Source organism: Schistocerca cancellata, chromosome 2 (assembly GCF_023864275.1).
Source record: "Schistocerca cancellata isolate TAMUIC-IGC-003103 chromosome 2, iqSchCanc2.1, whole genome shotgun sequence".
Classification (NCBI taxonomy): domain Eukaryota; kingdom Metazoa; phylum Arthropoda; class Insecta; order Orthoptera; family Acrididae; genus Schistocerca; species Schistocerca cancellata.
In genome coordinates, this window is record NC_064627.1 from 439,597,832 (window position 1) to 439,617,695 (window position 19,864).

Below are 19,864 nucleotides of genomic sequence, written 5' to 3' on the forward strand. Positions count from 1 at the left end.
GTTGGTAAAACGATCCATTTAATAGTTTAGGGCGATTGCCAGGTATAACTTCTACCTATACTATTTCACAGGGACTATCTACTTCAATTTCACTACAACGCAAACTACTTCTGACAGCAGTAAATACTCCACCACCAGCTACATTTAACCTATCCTTTCTGAACGCTGTTAGATCGTTTGAAAATACGTGGAATCCTAAATCAAATAAACGTCATTAATTTTTATTTTCAGTATAGGTACTTCTCTTAGACACTGAAACCTTTAATTAACGTAATTAGATTGTTTGACTACATAAAATGATAATTTTACGCAGAGTTCTTGAAATTGAGAAATCGTAATTACGTAACTACTGATACACAAAATAAGATTTTCCAAGTTCTGGTTCAGACTTCGGTTCCAATAAAACCACCTTCCATGGATTCCTCGTCAGAATCATTTTGTCAGAAACATCTGCCCAAACGATATTTTGCAGGTGTCCTTAGCTGCCTCATACTATCATGTGGCACGTATTTTTTTTGTTTTCCCGACGCAGTTGAATTTTTACAGCGTCGCGGTGAGGCGTTACTTTTTATAAATCCCAGTGATCCGTAAGTAATGGACAGTAGTGTATTTGTTTCGTTTCCTTTTTCCTCTATTCAACTCAATTCAGGCATGGGATTACAGAAGAAAACATGAAGGACACGTATTACTTTCCACAGGGATACACGGATAGCAAGTGACAATGAACACGCTTTTCGTACGCTACGGTGGTGTCGCTCCGCTTGCTGCATCACGTGCCCTAGTTATAATTCCTGCGGCTGCTGCGCTGCGGTTTGCTAGGTAATGGCTCTATTGTCGCAGCTAATGCCTTGGAGATCGATCGTGAGCCTGCAAGTCCCCGAGGGATGAATTCCCGTCCTCGGGTAGCGTAATCTTACTACAAATATACCTTTCACCACCTACACGACACGTGGTATGTAAACATTTTTCTTCTGAACGTGGCATACATTAAAGGTGAGTTGTTCAAATTCGCTTTCGCGTCCTGTTATTTTAGAAACCATGAATTATCAAATGACAACGTTTAGTAAGTTTTGGATGTAAAATACTGATACGAATTGTTTACAGACGAGTATAAAGATGATTAGTTTGAAATATAAAAAGACGTAGGAACACGTGAGACAATACTGACCGTATTCTTGGAAGACAGGTTGAAGAAACGCTAACTTATGTTTATAGTATTTTGAAAAAGATAACTGCAGAGAAATATTGTCGCAGTTATGACTGCAATACTTTCCTGAAATTATGAAGATGGTAGAAATACAACCCAGGGTGCGAAGCGTTCTACAACCTGTACAGAAAACAGACTGCTGTTATGAGGCAAAGGACATGAAAAGGAAGCGGTAGTTGACAGGGGACCGAGCAGTGGACTTAGAGTCATTCAGTCTGTACATTAAGCAAGTAGCTGAGGAAATAAAGGATAAATCAGGATATGAATTAAGGTTCAGGGAAGAAAATTAAAGCTTTGAGGTTGAAATGAAACTATAATGCTTTCAAGACAGCCGAGTACTTGGAAGATCAATTGAACGAAATTTTAACGTCTTTAAAAGAGATAACGGTAATGGAATATAATCAATTCATTTAGGTGACTTCCGGAAATTAGATTAGAAAATGAGACACTAAAAGTGGAAGGTGTCAAGAAAACCGTTTCTGAAAACGAAAAGTTAGTTAATATCAAATATAAAATTAATTGTTAAGACGACATTACTAAAGGTATTCGTAGGGATTGCAGCATTTTCTGGAAGAACGTAGACGCGAGAAAAATGATACGAGAAGTAAACGGCTGTTTGAAAAGTGATGATACAGAAGAATGCCGATGATTGGTGAATATGTAGCGTATTCGGTCAAAAAATAAGCCAGAGCGGAAGTGAGTTGCAACAGAGCCAACCGCAGGCAGGTCAGAGAGTTATACGTTGAAAAGCGAAACACGGCCTATTGACGTTGCGACGTTGAACCAGCTGGGAGCGTTATAGCAAAAGCCGACGCTGCAATACGCTGGTGGAAGGACAGAAGCCTTTCCTTACTTGCAATCACGGAAATGTTTAGAGTACTTGCCTTAAGACCTAAACGAACACTGTTTGGAGAGTGCAAGTACTAATACTTCGTGTACTAAATGTACCACAGCCTAAACCACGAGTGTTTGACACCCAACAGTCCACAGCTCGTGGTCTAGTGGCTAGCGGTGCTAGCTGTGGATCATAGGGGCCCGGGTTCGATTCCGGGCTATGTTGCGGATTTTATTTGCCTGAGGACTGGGTGTCTGTGTCGTACTCATGATTCATCATCATTCGTGAAAGTGGTCGATTGGACTGTGTAGAAGATTAGGACTTTGTCCGGGCGCTGATGACCGCGCAGTGTAGCGCCCCACAAACTAAACATCATCATCATCATCATCATCATCATTTGACACCCAGAGTGACATCCTGGAATGTAGTACAGTGTCCCCTGCTTGAAAAAGAGACAGGGCAGCCTGACCCGTGTCACGGGGGTGCCGCCCCCTCGCTGGAGAAAGTTCACTGCCATTATGACCTGCGCCACCGCGCAGTCGTCACGGTCGCAGCCGGAGGTGTCGCTGACAGCGGCATTCGAGTGACGCCGCGCTCAGCTCCACTCTGACCTGTCAGCAAAGCTATTGTTTTGCATGAGAGGCAGCTGAATGCGTCCACCAAGCTGTTCCCGAAGTACTATGGCCAGGACCGGAATAAAGAAATCAACTGAACAAACCTACTATCGTCCTGACGTCTCATTTTACTCTCCACTGGTGACAGTCCAGGAGTCGTTTAACAGGCAGGCCGGATAACTAAAGAAAAGTCGAATTTTGGAGTAAAGACATTTGAGAAGCAAATTGACAAGCAGATGGTGTCGGTACATGGGACTCATCCCGACGTATCAAGAAACCGTCCAGTTGATAATGGAGGGATTTGTGGAGAGTAACAACTGTAGAGGGACGCCACTGATAGACTACGTAATCACCTTCAAATGAATGTAAGTTCCAGGGATTATGCAGTAAACATCAGCGAGGAGAGCTACATAAAACCAGTCATTGTACCGAACACCACAGCAATAACGTTTCCACGAATGCTAGCGTTCTACCATTGTACAACAATGGAAAATAGTAATTGAAGGAAAAAGTGAGTAAGATTAGGCCTTGATGTGGCGTCGATGAGGACGTCTTTAGAGATTGAGGGCAGGATAGAATTAGACAAATATGGTATAGTGGTGGATGGAAAAGGAGATCAGACAAGATTTTTAAAAGGCATCATAGCGGAATCTACATTGAACTACTTATGAAAAGTGGATAAAATATAAATCTGAAAGATTGGATGCTGATTTGACTGACTGTCCTCCAGAATTCGTGGGTAGTCTTGACCAATGTGCCACCTCGCTTGGCAAATAAAAAATGGTCACATCTAAAGGAAGTAGTGGAAACACAGAAATAGAGGAAAGTAACAGCAATGATAGAAAACACTATGTTGTGGATTGAAAACATTTATTTGCCGCGTGTCAAAATCGTGAGCCTATAAAAACTGCAATGGTGCTGCTGAAAGACTGGTCTGTAAGCTTTGTAGATTTAATAGGAATCTCAGTGGTGAAGCTGTGGGCCGATGAAGGTGCGTAGCTTAACATTTTGGCTACAAACACCACCCGTAACAGATTGAAGCTTGCGAATTTTGAGTTTCCCTCGGCTTGGAAATTGTTCAGACAACTTAAGAGGTTGCAGCCAGGTAATGTCATCGACAATCGACGATACTTTGTCGGTTGAATGCCCCATCATTTTCAAGTCGCATATGCAAAGAGATAGCACTGTGCAAGGAAATACAAATCCTCAGAAGGAGCGAGGCTGTGCCGACCAAGAACCTCAATACGACATATGCAAGAAAAATACACACACATGCACAAGCGCACACACACAAAGACACACACACACACACACACACACACACACACACTCTCTCTCTCTCTCTCTCTCTCTCTCTCTCTCTCTCTCTCTCTCACACACACACACACATATACACACACACACACACACACACACACACACACACACACACACCTACACACAGACACACACGATGTAAATAGCAAGTAACACTACACAACTAAATATGAACAACGTTAGAAGTTTTCGGTAGTAAATATTAATTAACAACATGTGATCATGTAGTATTAACTCTGTCTCTCTGTAGTCTTACAAGAGAGAGAACATGGTTCACAACAGAACTTAAGCAAAAACATCCATTTCTTTTTATGAGATCAATTGCTAATTTAATCTTAGCTGATTCTTCAAGAACCCTATCCCAAAAGCTGCGCGTACCCACCAGAAATTCTGTGGTGTTACATGTCGTAGGATGACCGATACCAAGGCAATGTTCTGAATTGGATGATTTGGTCGGACATTGTAAGTGTGTGTGACGCCAACGCTCTATACACCGGTCCTCCAGGTCCTGATGGTATGAACAATGTTTGACATGCCACAACTGCATGTGGTAAGGTAGACATCCGCCTCGGGCAAACCACACCCTCCTTTACAGATTCTTAAAAGGCCGCAGTACCGAATGGTAATCGGAAAACACACTTCATGCCGTGTGTCCGGAGAATACTACCAATCCTGTAAGCGATGCTACTTACGTAAGACAAATAGACCATAGACAACTGCCACCTCGTTATATTCATCATTAATCCCGTTCACCGTTGGTCGAAAGCGCAACACATACATGTTCGATTTTTCACTGTAATCATTAGGTCGGAAAGACAGTTGAAAAGCTTTTAGGCTTTGAGATGACCCGGGCATTATTGATCAGGGTTGAAACACCCATCATTCTGAGCCAAATGATGATAATTGTCAGTCTGAAGATAATCAATGTGAGTATAGGAAACTATAAATGAGACATCCAAAAGTACCGTCAACCTTCCTCAGGCCAACAACTCAAGGAATGGATGACAACTACACTTTTCCACCTTTATAGTGAAGCGAACATTAAGGTGGATTGATTTCAAATTTCCTAAAAATCAGTACAATTCTCATTTTCATGAGGCAAAACAACTTAAGCATCGTCAATGTGCTTCGGAATATTCCATGGCAAATTGCCAATTATAGATTTCAAAGGGTGCCCCAACGAAATTATATCTGTCTGCTCACAGAACAGTAAATGGAAGTCAGCTCTCGTAGGGCAGTTAATTCTACACCAGACTTAACTTCAATTACAGTAACGAATCAGAGAAGCGCGAGTGAGAAGAGAGACCATATCATAACTTACTAAAATATCAGAGTTATTCAAACACAGTCCCTCTAACTGACGTAAGAAATCCAGTTATTTCCTAATGTGAAACACACATCAGTCTAATAATGCGTGCAAGATAATCTGCTACACGATATATTGCAGACAGTAGGCATCAGATGGACACCTTCATTATGGATATTCGAAACGCCAGAGGATCTAGGAGGGACAGTGCTGTAAGTGTTTAGATTCATGATAGTCTTTTGTGACAAGGAACTTCGCTTCACGGGGTTTTCTGTCGTTCTCTCAGCCCTTTTTGTCGGGTTTTGGTACGCTCGATCAAATAATAAACACCGTATCCTTTGAAATTAATTCTGACTGAACAATTGGTAGTGTCGAAGACGTCACTCGGTTGCGTTCCCGTAAGTATTTTGAACAGATTTATATTCGATCTTGATGCTCTGAACATACCGGTGGTTTTAAACCTTTACGTGGGTGCATGAAATGAATTATACTCAAATGATATTTTAGCACGTACTGAAGGTGGATTATTACATTTTGTACCACAATTTGAAGCTTTTTATTTTCGAAATCGATTGCAATTCATGTGAAAAACAGCGGTAAAGTAGGTGACTAAAACGACTGTTTCAAGGCTTTTATCTAAGTTCACGAAACTGGTTATTCCGTAGTTTGGAACGCAGCAATATCTCACCATTTTCTGAGCAAATAATGTGCTTAAGAACAAATGTTGTATGTGTACCTGGTAGTAGATCTGCTTGTGCTATTAAATTACAGGTAATTTAGTTTATATTTAAACTGGTATATTCCAAAATGAAATAGACGTCAAATTTTATCCTTACGATGTATTGCAATTTCAGTAAAACGCAAGCAAACAATGAAAAATATTTTTCGTTAGTTTTAAAACTAATAAAATTTCTTATATTTGCGTATATTATTTTTAAATCTAGGTACCGGACTGGTTAGCGTAAACAACAGCATGTAATAGTGCGTTATCGTTATCGTGATGCCTGGAGATGAAAGTATATTGTGCACCCACTGCTCTCATGAGCGACTTACAGAAGGTTTGAAAATATGAATAAACGTATCCTAAACGTTTTATCCGATGCTTCGATACATGATGTTGGCAAGTGGTTCTGCTCCGTATTTGTTTTATTTTTTCTGTCTTTCTTTCCTTCCATATTTTTCATTTGGGCATTCTTTACACTTCTCTTCTCATAGGTGACTGACAAGGCAATAAAATACATTAATAATTTATTAACAATCTCCCGCTACTTATCCGTCTCGAATGACCCTATGGAGAACTACTTTTTGTTTTTACCTGTAAGCTCCAGATAGTATTTTGCTTAGATGATTTAGAAGTTTGTACTGTCTTCCTGACTTTCTCATCAAACTTATGATAAAAATTGTAACAATTGTATATATTCGTAGGCTTCCCATCCAGTCTTAATTTTAAACGAATCCCTTTTGGTATTATGCCGAATCCTTACGAAACAATAAAAATAAATAGAATATCAATGATTCTACCGACTTTGCAGCGGTCTTTTTGAGGTAAGAGGGTCTCTGCAAAGAGAGTTGTTTCATAACAATGTGGTCTAAAACCCAAAATGTTTTAGCTAAATTATTTCAGTCCTTAATTTCAAAAAAGGCTGTCAGAAAAGTATTGTGACGGTGACAGAGGAAAGCTCATTCACGATGAATGTCAGCCGAATGGAACGAAATGTCACCGTCAAATGTTAATGCTTTCACGTTAGACGGAATGTCAACACTATGGATTCTGGTAATGGTAATGTGTGTGAAATCTTATGGGACTGCTAAGGTCATCAGTCCCTAAGCTTACACACTACTTAACCTAAATTATCCTAAGGACAAACACACACACACCCATGCCCGAGGGAGGACTCGAACCTCCGCGGGGACCAGCCGCACAGTCCATGACTGCAGCGCCATAGACCGCTCGGCTAATCCCACGCGGCATGGATTCTGGCTTAGTACAATACCGAACGTTGAAAGTGAGGTTACAAGGTACCATCCTCACCACTATAGTCGTAATACAGAATCAGAAGTAAGCCAAAATCAGCTAGAAAGTTCGTTATGGGTCAAAGCAATACTCATGGTTCATGTTGTGCCACAGCTTTCAACATTGCCGAGAAGTGAAAGAATAAAAAACTGTCATACATTCATTTTAAAATATGGACACGTTTTTGCTCAAGAAAATATATATATGTAAACACATCAAATACTGTTAAAATTCTCTTGAGCTTCCAGCCGCGTCTAGTGGTTTCAAATCCATTGGGCTCGGCTATTGTCTAGAGGTGACTATGTCTCTGGCTGCTGCTACCGTCCTTCTATAGCCACGCTGCCTTCTGTGACGTCACTGATGCTGTCTCCGGCGCCATATAAGGCAATGTTATCTTTGCGCGCCCTCCGCGCCCGCTCCAGCCTTTCGATGGCAGTGGCACAAGCCGTGCTTAGCTGCAGGCCGCCTTCTTCATTGAGGGTGACGTCACAAATTTTTATCCCGAAATTATTAGTCTGTGTAATAACACATGTCTCTTCGAAAGCAATACGATCACCGTTTTCTAGAGCATGCTCTACTACCGCTGATTGCTCAGGAAACCGAAGGGAAAAGCATCTCTCGTCTTCTACACAGCGCTGTTCATAAAACTGTGCACACCCACACGGTATTCTATACACTTCTGTCGTTCTGAGGCCTACGTCGTTTTTCAGAGGCCTCATGAGCTGTCGAATGTTTTTATTTTTTTATTTTTTGAGGGTCCTCTTCGGGGTCTTCTGCTTCCGTGTTCCTGGAAAGATGAGTTGCGAAATCTGACGGTTGTTGTAGCCGTTTTCCTTTAATATTTCCCATCACTGTCTCAGTTCCTTCGGATTGTTTTCAGCATCTGAGACGGCTTCCACTAGGTGAACCAATGTCCACAGAACAAACGTTTCTGCGACGGCTGCTGATAGCTAATGGCATGCAGATATTGGTCCATATGGATGTATTTCCGGTAAACACTGTGGCTGAGATACAAACTTGCTTTACGATGGGCGAGGACGTTAAGGAACGGCGAGGTTCTATGCGTCTCTACCTTCGTCGTGAACTTGATATTGTCATGGATATTGTTGATGTGGTACAAGGATTCTCCCAGACTTACACGTCCATGTGACCAGCCAACGAACGTGTCGTCGACGTAACGGTGAAAGGAACTAGGCTTTGCAGGATCCGTGTTCAGGGCATGTTCTCAAAGTACTCCATATAAAGGTCGATTATAACTGAGGCTAAAGGTCATCTCAAGAGTTCCTCACTGGAGGGAAATGACATCAAAAATCTCCGTCCCTGAGGACTTTGACCATCTACGAAGTATAGCCTTCCAAAGCTTCACAAGGAGAACACACCTCTACGTCCCACTGAGAGCACCATTGGATCGCCGAGATATTATGGTCAGATATGATATGTCATTACCCACGCGCATCTCTATCAAGTGTTCTCGCAGTTATTTTAAGAAACTGTTGTGGCTTTATTTATGCACACTCGGATGTCATCGTATTTTTTGCATCTTGAAGAATATTTTAATCACCCCGTTGGCGTTGCGTGGGAAAGCCCATTAGTTCCAGTTATACCCAACCTGTTTATGGAGTACTTTATGGACATGCCCTGAACATGGCTCCTAGTTGTTTTTACCGTTAAATAGACGAGATGTTCTTGGTCTGGTCACATGGACGTGAAAAGTTGGGAGAATTCTTTTAGGAATCTGCAAAATCCATGACAACATCAAGCTCATGAGGTCTTGCTGTTCCTTGATGTTCTCCACCGTAATGCAGATGGGTAAAGCTTACCTAGGAACACAGGGATTTGTCTGAGTCGACTTGTATTTCCTTGCTGCTCGTGAGACCAAGATGGATCTTCGAAATTTTCGCTTCCTCCTACAAGCGAAATGGGTGTGCCGCTGGAAGGTAACAACACCCAGTCTAGCAAGAGGGCTCAGGTAGCAGACCACGCGACTCAGCCACTTGTAAAGGAACAGATGTTCTTCAGAATGTGTTTCTCACAGTTAAAAGAAAAGAGGGCACTTGCGATAAAATTTCACTATTTGTTACAGAAAAAGGAACATTAAAATCTGTCAAGCGCTCGTTAAATGGAAGGCTGTTGGTCGGAACGCCAAGTTATCAACAAGTGAAGAACCTCCAAAAAGCTCAATGCCTCGGGAAGTATGCAACTGAAACTCAGCTGCACAACACTTTGAACTCCAGAAAATGTGTTATGACTTACAGAGATCTCGTTGACATTCCCCAAGAAGAACTCAAAGCTGAATGATCCCAAGAAGGCACTTTGATGTACAAAACAGTATGAAAGGGGTGAATGGCAATCTAATGAAATCAGACTCGTCTACACCGACTTTCAGCCGCACGAAACCTTTAGAGCACATTAAGGCTCTCTTCCTTCACCCTAGGGTGCGGCCTTATTTCCCGAAGTGTATGTGCTTTTTTAAGTGCCAGAGCTTTTTGCACACTACTATCAGATGTATGGGAAAAGCCACTTGAGGCAAATTTGGGAAGGCCGCCCATAAAGGAGTTGGTTGTTCATCTCCTGTGAATTGTGTCCACTGCTCTGGGGATCACCCTGTCTGGGGTAGGGACTGCATTTGTCTTTCTCGAAGAAAGGAAGATACAGAAAATAAAAGCAACTAAACATATCTCATATGCAGAGGCCAAAAAGATCTGTAAGACTGTGCAGTTCCTTGCCATTCGCTACTTCTTTCACGTCTGTTCTTAAACACCCAGTCTTGGGAGACTTTAATGCCCACCATGTCTTGTGGGTCTTGACCTCCACCTGCCCTCCGAGTCGGATTTTGGAAAACCTCAGGACATACCAAGTGCTGTGCGTCCTAAACACTGATACTCCCACTCATTTCTGGGCTATAATGAGTCATTCTCAGCCACTCTCTCTGCTCTCCAGTTCTTACAGACTCTGTTCAGTGGGAAGCCGCAGATTAACTCCATTCCAGTGACCACTTCCCACTCCATATTAATCTACTTGATGGAGGATTGCTTCAAGTGAACCAAACAAAATGGATGATCAGCAGGGCTAACTGAACGCTGTTCAGCCAGGTGGCTCTGGTTGAACATCACTACAGGATCCAGGAATGGATGGACCATATCAAATGAGTGATCCACCATGCCACTGAGTTATCCATTCAAATGAGTGATCCATCATGCCGCTGAGTTATCCATCCCAAAGCCCTCATGTCCCCTTAGGAGGCGACCTATACCTTGGTAGACAGATGAGTGCCGTTCAGAAATCCAGGACAGGCTTGCAGCTCTTCGATGATTTAAATGCCACCCTACGGGAGACAACCTCATAGCCTTTTGAGTCGTAAAAGCCAAGGATCGACGCGTAGTTAAGGAGCGCAAGAAACGGTCAGGGCAAGCGCATCTGAACTCTATAAACCGTGCCACTTGTTCTACGAAAGTATGGAAAGCGGTCTGGAGGGTTTCCGTAAACACAGTCATTTATCCAATAGCAGCAGTACAGGAACATGGGAGTCTCCAACCTACTGCTGGAGATACCGCTCAGACGCTGGAAGAGCATTATGCAAAAACTACTGCCAATGCAAGCCAGAATTCAGCATTTCGTCGCTACCATATGACTGAAGTTAGACTTCAGATCCAACAATTCTGTGTCCTACAACTCCACTTTCTCCATATGGGAGCTGGAATCGGCACTATCCGAGACTCGTGACACTGCTCCCAGCCACGACCAAATCTGGTACTGCAAGCTTCGACATTCGCCAGCGGCCTCAACGGAAATCCTCCGAGAATATTTTAATATTATTTGGGAGACAGGCAACTTTCCAAGTCATGGAGGGAGGCAGTTCTGATACATCTCCTCAAACCAGACAAAGACCGCAGGTCTCCCAGTAGTTATAGGTGTAATGCGTTAAAGAGCTGGGTAGGAACGACCCTGGAGCAAATGGTTAACCATCGTCTTGTCTAGTTATTAGAGACCAGGCAGCTCCTTAGCCGTTATCTATGAGGATTTCGGTGATATCGGTCCATTGTCGACAACCTGGCCCTGCTAGAGGCGGCTATTGAGCAGTCTTTCCTAAGAAAACATCACTATCTTCTTTGACATCTGTAAGGCCTATGCCACTACTTCTAGATACAATATTCTCGCGCAACTACATCAGTGGAGCTTTCGTGGCCACCTCCCCATCTTCTTACGGCCTTTCCTGTCTCAGTGGCTTTTTAGGACTCGAGTTGGTGACAGGCTGCCAGATCGATTCGAGCAGGAGAATGGTATCCCCGAGGGCAGTGTTTTAAGTGTTATCGTCTTTGTCATAGCCATAAACAATATCACATCTACGGTAAGGTGTCCAGTACAGTGATCCTTATTTGCGGAAAATTTTGACGTTGTTTGTTCCTTCTCCAGCGTTGCAACAGCTATCCGTCAGTTGCAACTTACTTTACGGAGGTAAGAGTAGTGGGCTGCAAAGAGGGGATTTCATTTGTCTGCGGGTAAGTTTGTCTCTGTGCATTTTAATCGTTCTCGTCGTATTTTTAATTTACCTGACTTGAATATGAGGGACACCATGCTACGTTTTAGAGACTGAGTGAGGTTTCTGGGCCTCATTTTTTATTCCAAATTGTAGTGGTTCCCACACCTGAGAGACCTAAAAGAGAAATCTCTCAAGCACTAGACATTATAAAGTATCTTAGCCACAGGTCTTGAGAAGTGGGCAGGATGCGTCTGCTCCATTTTAATAGGGCTTTCGTCGTTGGCGGCAGGGCTGTGGGCGTATGGTGAATGGATCGGCGAGGCCTTCTTGTTTCAAAATCATTGACACTGTCCAAAACGAGGGAATTCGGCTGCTGACAGGTGCTTATAGGACCAGTCACACACCCAGTCGCTGAGGCCGGTGAGCCGCCACTAACCATCCGGCGGCAGCTTCTCGTGGTGAGTCAGGCATGTAAGTTACTCGTAGCTCCGACTTCATCCGCATACCATACCGTTGTTTGTCCGCCTCTAGAACGCAACTGGCCACGAGCCACAATACCGTTTGATCTCCGTGTGTGTCGGACGGGATAGCCGTGCGGTCTGAGGCGACTTGGCAAGGTTCGCGAAGCTGCCCCTTCCGGAGTTTCGAGTCGTCCCTCCGGTATGGGTATGTATGTGTTGTCTTTAGCATAAGTTAGTTTAAGTAGTATGTAGGCCTATGGACCGACGACCTCAGCAGTTTGGTTTCATAGTACCTTACAACAAATTAAAGAAAAAAATCCATGTGCAGTCACATGGAGTGGAGCAAGCACGATCCAAAGCCAGTGTTTTAACCATCTACCGCCCTTATTACGACATCGATCCAAGGTAATTATAGATTTGGTGCAATACAGTAAAAGTTGCTCTACTGCTTCTGTTTCCATACGTTATTTTCTAACATTTTATCTGAGCACCACGACTATGTAGCTGTATTTACGGATGGGTCGAAATAGGGGGACTCTGTTAGTTGCTGTGTTGTTTCCGCGGATCGTATCCTCGAGGTCCGACTGCCTTAAGATTTTAATATGTTCGACACCGAATTATGTGCGACCTTTCCGGCACTGGAGCAGATGAGACGTGTCTGCGGTGCTGAATTTTTGTATGTTCCAGAATATCCAGGATGCCCTCCTCCAGCTTCAACGACTGGGGAATGACGTGTCTTCCTGCTGGATACCAGGGCACGTGAGACTTGCTGGGAACGAAAGGGTGGATCCAGCAGCCAGGGACGCATTTCGCGATGCTCAGGTATTTCAGTGTACCATCCCCTTGCAGGCTATAAACTCGCTCTTGAGTTCCAGAGTCTTGCGTCGGTGGAAGGATGAGAGGCTGAAGTGGCAGACAATAATCGCCTTCTAATAAAGCCTACAACATGGCCGTGGCGTAACTCCTTCGTAGAACGTCGAAGGGACGAGGTCCTCCTTACTCGTGTTCGCTTAGGCCTCAGTCCTATGTCCCAAGGCTTATTGCTCTGGCGAGAGGAACCTCCAATGTGTAGTGTTTACGGCGTACGGAAAACCGTGCGCCACATTTTATTGGAATTTGTTGTATTTTCCGACGAACGTGACGCGGGGTATTTGCTGACGGATATGCCCTCTCTTTTAAGTAATGTACAAATGAATGTTGTTCGAGTTTTCAAGTTTTGTGAGTTGTCCAACATTTTTTCCAATATTTTATGGCGATAGATTCAATATGTTAACAAGGTGACTGGCTTACCCATATTTTTGTAAGTGGTCAGCTAGTAACATTTGCCTGTGCCTTTCTTTTAATTCCGTTGTCGTTTGACTTTTGTTTTAATCGTGTATAGCTACTTTTACTCTTTCTCCTTTGTTTTAGCGCTTGTGAGGTAGAAAGATTGTGTGCTCGATTCGAGTGTATGAGTGGGAAAAATTTTCGAGGCTTTAGACACATTCGTTTGTGTTAATGAGTGTAAGAGCGCTGATGACATCGCCGTTTAGCGCCCATATGCACAAAACCTCTTCATCTTCATCCCTCAGGTATCACCATCTGCCGCAGAAACGCTTGCTCTGAGGACCTTGCTGCATCCTGCTGAATGTGTTACAAACGCCGAAAACCTGCCTAAGGAACTGAACCATTTACAAAAAGTATTCAAGGTAAATGGCTACAATAACCGTGAGATTTTGCAAGCTATCTTTCCGGAAAAACGGAAGCAGAAGAACACAGAGAAGGACTCGGGGGAGCTCGATTTTTGGTCGTCCTGTGGCTCAGTAATAGGAAAAATCAGCCGTCTCCTAAAGAGGCATACAGTCGATTCGATCTTCAGGGCCTGAACAAAAATTCGACAGATCATGAGGCCTGTGAAAAACAATTTAACATTCAGAAGGCCAACCGTATGTAAAACATCGTGTGATTGTGTACACTTTAATGTCAAACAGACTGTGCGTACTAATGAACAGCGTTGTGTAGAACACGATAGATGCCTTCACCATGGGTAACCTGAGAAAACGGTGGTAGCGCAGCATATCTTTCTAAGAGACGTATGTTATTAAGCAGATTAGAATTTTCTGCTATAGTGTAATAAAAGAAGCGACCCAGATACAAATTTGTGAAACCACTCTCAATAAAGAAGGCGGTCTGCACTAAGCACCGCTTGGGATCCACCCATCTGAAGGTTGAAGACAGCAAGGCGAGAGCTTGACGATAACATTGCTTTTTATGGCGTTGGAATGAGCACCAGTGACGTCAGAGACGGCATCGTGGCTGTACAAGGACGGTAGCAGCGATTACTTCACATCAGCCGAGGAACACTTGACTTAAAGCTCGTGGATTTGATGCGGCTGGAAGCTCGAGAGTATTTAATCGGTACAAATTGCTGCCAAATTATGCATTCCTGTACGTCAAATATTGGTTATAAGGCACTATACTGGGTTTCTCTCTACCTTATCCACTATGTTTTGTTTTCTAAGTGAAAAATAACATCGAATACAACTGTACAGTTAGAGCTCACTATTGCGCTGTTAAAAATGTTTAATTAAAATTTCTTCATCTGTTCTGTATTCTTATTGTGGCACAATGTAAGCTATTTGTCCTGCAAGTACTGCAAAGACTAAATCTTTTTCTTGTTTCAGATAGTTCACCTCTTTTGGAATACAACACTCAGGAAAAATATCCAAGACTCCATACCAATTTGTCAGAGTGTCAGCAAACCAAAGCAAACAATAATTAGAGAGTGAGAAGGTGCAAGACAAAAAATACACAATTACAGCACGAATGTGCGCTGCAAGAATGGGTTAACTACCAAGTCAAAATTTATTTTCCTTGCGAGTATCGTTGATGCTGACGGCCACTCCGTTCTGTTGATTCTCTCTGTGAATGCCGCCATTTAGAAGGCATTGTGGAATTTTTGTACGTTGCTCTCTGTTCCTTGACGTCAAGTGTTAATCAGCCCTAAGTCTAAACTCTGGAAGTCCAGATATTTCGACCGTTTGTTTTTAACAACTAATCACAGATTTCAAATCTGTTGGAAACATTAATACAGTTACCAGAAAGTTGAGACGTTGAATGTTGGAAATCCTGTATATTCCTTATGTCCAGAAACATTTTAGGAAACTGACAGAATTCTTACAAACGTTTTATGTGTAGGTCAGTGCCTGTCATGTCAGAATGTTATCTCTGAGAAAAAACATGAGTTATTTATGACATCAGTTATGGGTGTCCCGTGTGCTTTGTCGTGTCACTGCAAAAGAAAATGTGATATACGTAAAGGGAAAATAAACACTGTCACTTTTAGAATCTTTTTGTCGCTACATGGTACGCACATTCTTTCGAGTGGGCACGCGCTGCGTCCGGCTGAGGATACTCACGGCAGCCCAGCTCGTCCGAGACGTAGTTCCCGTTGTGGCAGTCGTTGTGCCCGTCGCAGATGTACTCGGGGGCGATGCAGCGGTCCTCCCTGCTGCCGGGGTGCGGGATGCAAAGTAAGGTCTTCCCCGGCGTGCACACGCTCATACCTGCAAAGAAGAGCAGGCGTCAATTGACTGTACCGCTCCCACACTTTGGTATCTTCCCCTCGTTAACAGGTGACTGCCAATATATCTTCCAGTTGATTCTACACTGTATGCTATTAACACATTCGAGACGGAACTCAAGGAAGACTCTCGCAACGGCAGTTAGTCAGGTGGACAACGCTCGAGTCTTACCCGTGGAATGCGTACAAATTCGTACAAATTCGTAGCTGCGATTACGCTTCCGTATCTCTATGGTTGACACACGAAGAATGTCTTACATTGTGTTACTGCTTGGTTATCGAATTCAGGCCCATTTGTACTCGAAAACAGCGCCCAGTAAGTTGCTGCTCTGGGCAGGGTTGATACATCAAACAAAAGTCCTCTCTCAGTTCCTTGGACAGTGCGGCACAACAAGAGATACATTCTTGTCCAGTTCCTGGGGCGAGCGGACTTACTTGGTAACATTTTGCTGCAGTGTTTCATCTACTGAGAGAAAATCACACCCAACACGTGTGTGCGAAGTGTGCCCTGATGTCAGTAAGAGAAAAAAGGGTAAAGAGCATCATTTCATTCGATATTCGGTAATGTATGTATATATTTTAAGTGAATTACCGGAGGCTAGTGAGGCATCCTATGTTACTTATAAGGTAAATTGCTATTTTATTCATCAAACCACAATACAGGGTGGTCGGAAATTCCTGTTACAGACTGCTAGGACTTGTAGAGGGGAGTGAGTACATCTTATTTTGAATAGGAACCCACGTCCGGAAACGTCATCCAACGACACTACAGAGCGTCAAAGTTATAGGCGCGGGCGTCTGTAAAGGTACGTACACGCGGGGTGATTCCGTGATGATGTTACAGACTTTCTAGGATGATGGGGAACGATAAATGTAACGATCCCAGTACCGGAAACGAACGAGTCGAAAGGTACAAACGAAAACCGTTCTGATACCTCTGACAGTTAAATAATTGTACCGGTTCTTGTGTTGCGAAGAGTGTAGGGTTGGTAACTCTCAGTAGCGATACTGTGGACAAAAACGAGAAGAAATGTCGAATAAACGTGGGCTCTAAAGTGCGTATCTTAGCAGCTATGAACACTTGCCCAGTCGAGGAGATGTGTTTCACATTAGCGAAGATGAACGAATGGTCATAGCTCCTCAGGTATGCAATTTAGGGTCACGTTTATTGAATATTTTTTCTCGTTTTTGTCCACACTACCACCACTGAAAGTTACCAACCCTACACTCTTCGAAACACAAGAACCGGTACATATATTCAACTGTCAGAGGGATCAGAACGGTTTTCGTTTATAAGTTTCGACTCATTCGTTTCCGGTACAAGGATCCTTACTTCAAATTAATACATGTATCATTCTCCATCATCCTAGAAAGTCTGTAACATCATCACGGAATCACCCAACGTATACGTACATTAACAGACACCCCCGCCTATAACTTTGACGCTCTGTAGTCTCGTTGGATGACGTTTCCGAACATGGGTTTGAATAAAATACGACGTACTCACTCCCCTCTACAAGTCCTAGAAGTCTGTAACGGGAATTTCCGACCACCCTGTATATATTGTTGCTATGGTGTTCAGCCCGAAGACTGGTTTGAGGCATCTCTCCACACTACTCTGTGCCGGGGAAGACTCTTCATCTGCCAATAACTACTGTGACCTACATCCATTTGACCCTGATTGCTGCATTCACCTTTGGTCTCTCTCTCTCTCTGCAAGTTTAATCTTCCTCCTTTCGCCCCCCCCCCCCCCCCCCCGCCGCCGCTGCACTTCATTCCACTATCAAAATTACGACTCTGACATTTATTTCATGCTCCATTTCCTATCAGTCAATCCATCCATCTAGTCAAGTTCTGCCTTCAATTTTTTTTTTTTTTTTTTTTTTTGGAATTCGAGTCAGTACCTCTATATTAGTCACTTATCAACCCATGTAACCTTCAGCATTCTCCTACAGCACCACATTTCAAAAGCTTCTATTCCATGGTGCAGACAAAAGGCTTCTAAAAGACTTCAAAAATGGTTCAAATGGCTCTGAGCACTATGGGACTTAATATCTTAGGTCATCAGTCCCCTAGAACTTAGAACTACTTAAACCTAACTAACCTAAGGACATCACATAACACCCAGCCATCACGAGGCAGAGAAAATCCCTGACCCCGCCGGGAATTGAACCCGGGAACCCGGGCGTGGGAAGCGAGAACGCTACCGCACGACCACGAGATGCGGGCAAAAAAGACTTCCTAATACTTAAATTTATATTGTATGTTAACTATTTCCACTTTTTCAGAAATGATTTTTGCGCTGTAGATAAGACAGTATGTCACTTTCTAATATACACTCCTGGAAATTGAAATAAGAACACCGTGAATTCATTGTCCCAGGAAGGGGAAACTTTATTGACACATTCCTGGGGTCAGATACATCACATGATCACACTGACAGAACCACAGGCACATAGACACAGGCAACAGAGCATGCACAATGTCGGCACTAGTACAGTGTGTATCCACCTTTCGCAGCAATGCAGGCTGCTATTCTCCCACGGAGACGATCGTAGAGCTGCTGGATGTAGTCCTGTGGAACGGCTTGCCATGCCATTTCCACCTGGCGCCTCAGTTGGACCAGCGTTCGTGCTGGACGTGCAGACCGCGTGAGACGACGCTTCATCCAGTCCCAAACATGCTCAATGGGGGACAGATCCGGAGATCTTGCTGGCCAGGGTTGTTGACTTACACCTTCTAGAGCACGTTGGGTGGCACGGGATACATGCGGACGTGCATTGTCCTGTTGGAACAGCAAGTTCCCTTGCCGGTCTAGGAATGGTAGAACGATGGGTTCGATGACGGTTTGGATGTACCGTGCACTATTCAGTGTCCCCTCGACGATCACCAGTGGTGTACGGCCAGTGTAGGAGATCGCTCCCCACACCATGATGCCGGGTGTTGGCCCTGTGTGCCTCGGTCGTATGCAGTCCTGATTGTGGCGCTCACCTGCACGGCGCCAAACACGCATACGACCATCATTGGCACCAAGGCAGAAGCGACTCTCATCGCTGAAGACGACACGTCTCCATTCGTCCCTCCATTCACGCCTGTCGCGACACCACTGGAGGCGGGCTGCACGATGTTGGGGCGTGAGCGGAAGACGGCCTAACGGTGTGCGGGACCGTAGCCCAGCTTCATGGAGACGGTTGCGAATGGTCCTCGCCGATACCCCAGGAGCAACAGTGTCCCTAATTTGCTGGGAAGTGGCGGTGCGGTCCCCTACGGCACTGCGTAGGATCCTACGGTCTTGGCGTGCATCCGTGCGTCGCGGTCCCAGGTCGACGGGCACGTGCACCTTCCGCCGACCACTGGCGACAACATCGATGTACTGTGGAGACCTCACGCCCCACGTGTTGAGCAATTCGGCGGTACGTCCACCCGGCCTCCCGCATGCCCACTATACGCCCTCGCTCAAAGTCCGTCAACTGCACATACGGTTCACGTCCACGCTGTCGCGGCATGCTACCAGTGTTAAAGACTGCGATGGAGCTCCGTATGCCACGGCAAACTGGCTGACACTGACGGCGGCGGTGCACAAATGCTGCGCAGCTAGCGCCATTCGACGGCCAACACCGCGGTTCCTGGTGTGTCCGCTGTGCCGTGCGTGTGATCATTGCTTGTACAGCCCTCTCGCAGTGTCCGGAGCAAGTATGGTGGGTCTGACACACCGGTGTCAATGTGTTCTTTTTTCCATTTCCAGGAGTGTAATTCCCTCACCATCGCTTGATTTAATTCAGCTACATTCGATTACACTTTTTTACGCTCTAGAATGTCAAGAAACCATCAGTTATAATGACATATTTATTAAGCAGCAATACAGGATTATCTTCCACTTCCGGACGGCAGAGAAGCGGCCTCTTCAGCAGGAGAAGGCCAGTATGCACACGACTTGCGGTTCTGCCAGCGCAGCAAAGCGCTAGGTGACAGCAGTTACGTAACGAAACGGCTGTGACCCGTGAACGCTAGCGACCTCCAGCAACATATACCCTTTTCCAAAGTGCTTCCGTTGACATTGAAGATTAG

At 44.3% G+C, this 19,864-nt stretch overlaps 1 protein-coding gene across 1 annotated transcript in view; it reads right to left on the reverse strand.

The window, feature by feature from the left end:
- Positions 1-19,864, reverse strand: part of LOC126154853 (G-protein coupled receptor GRL101-like) — a 373,478-nt gene that overhangs the window by 237,507 nt on the left and 116,107 nt on the right. Inside the window, exon 7 of the mRNA XM_049916191.1 lies at positions 15,633-15,779. Within this exon, the coding sequence (XP_049772148.1) occupies positions 15,633-15,779 (147 nt within the window). The remainder of the gene's footprint in view (positions 1-15,632; positions 15,780-19,864) is intronic.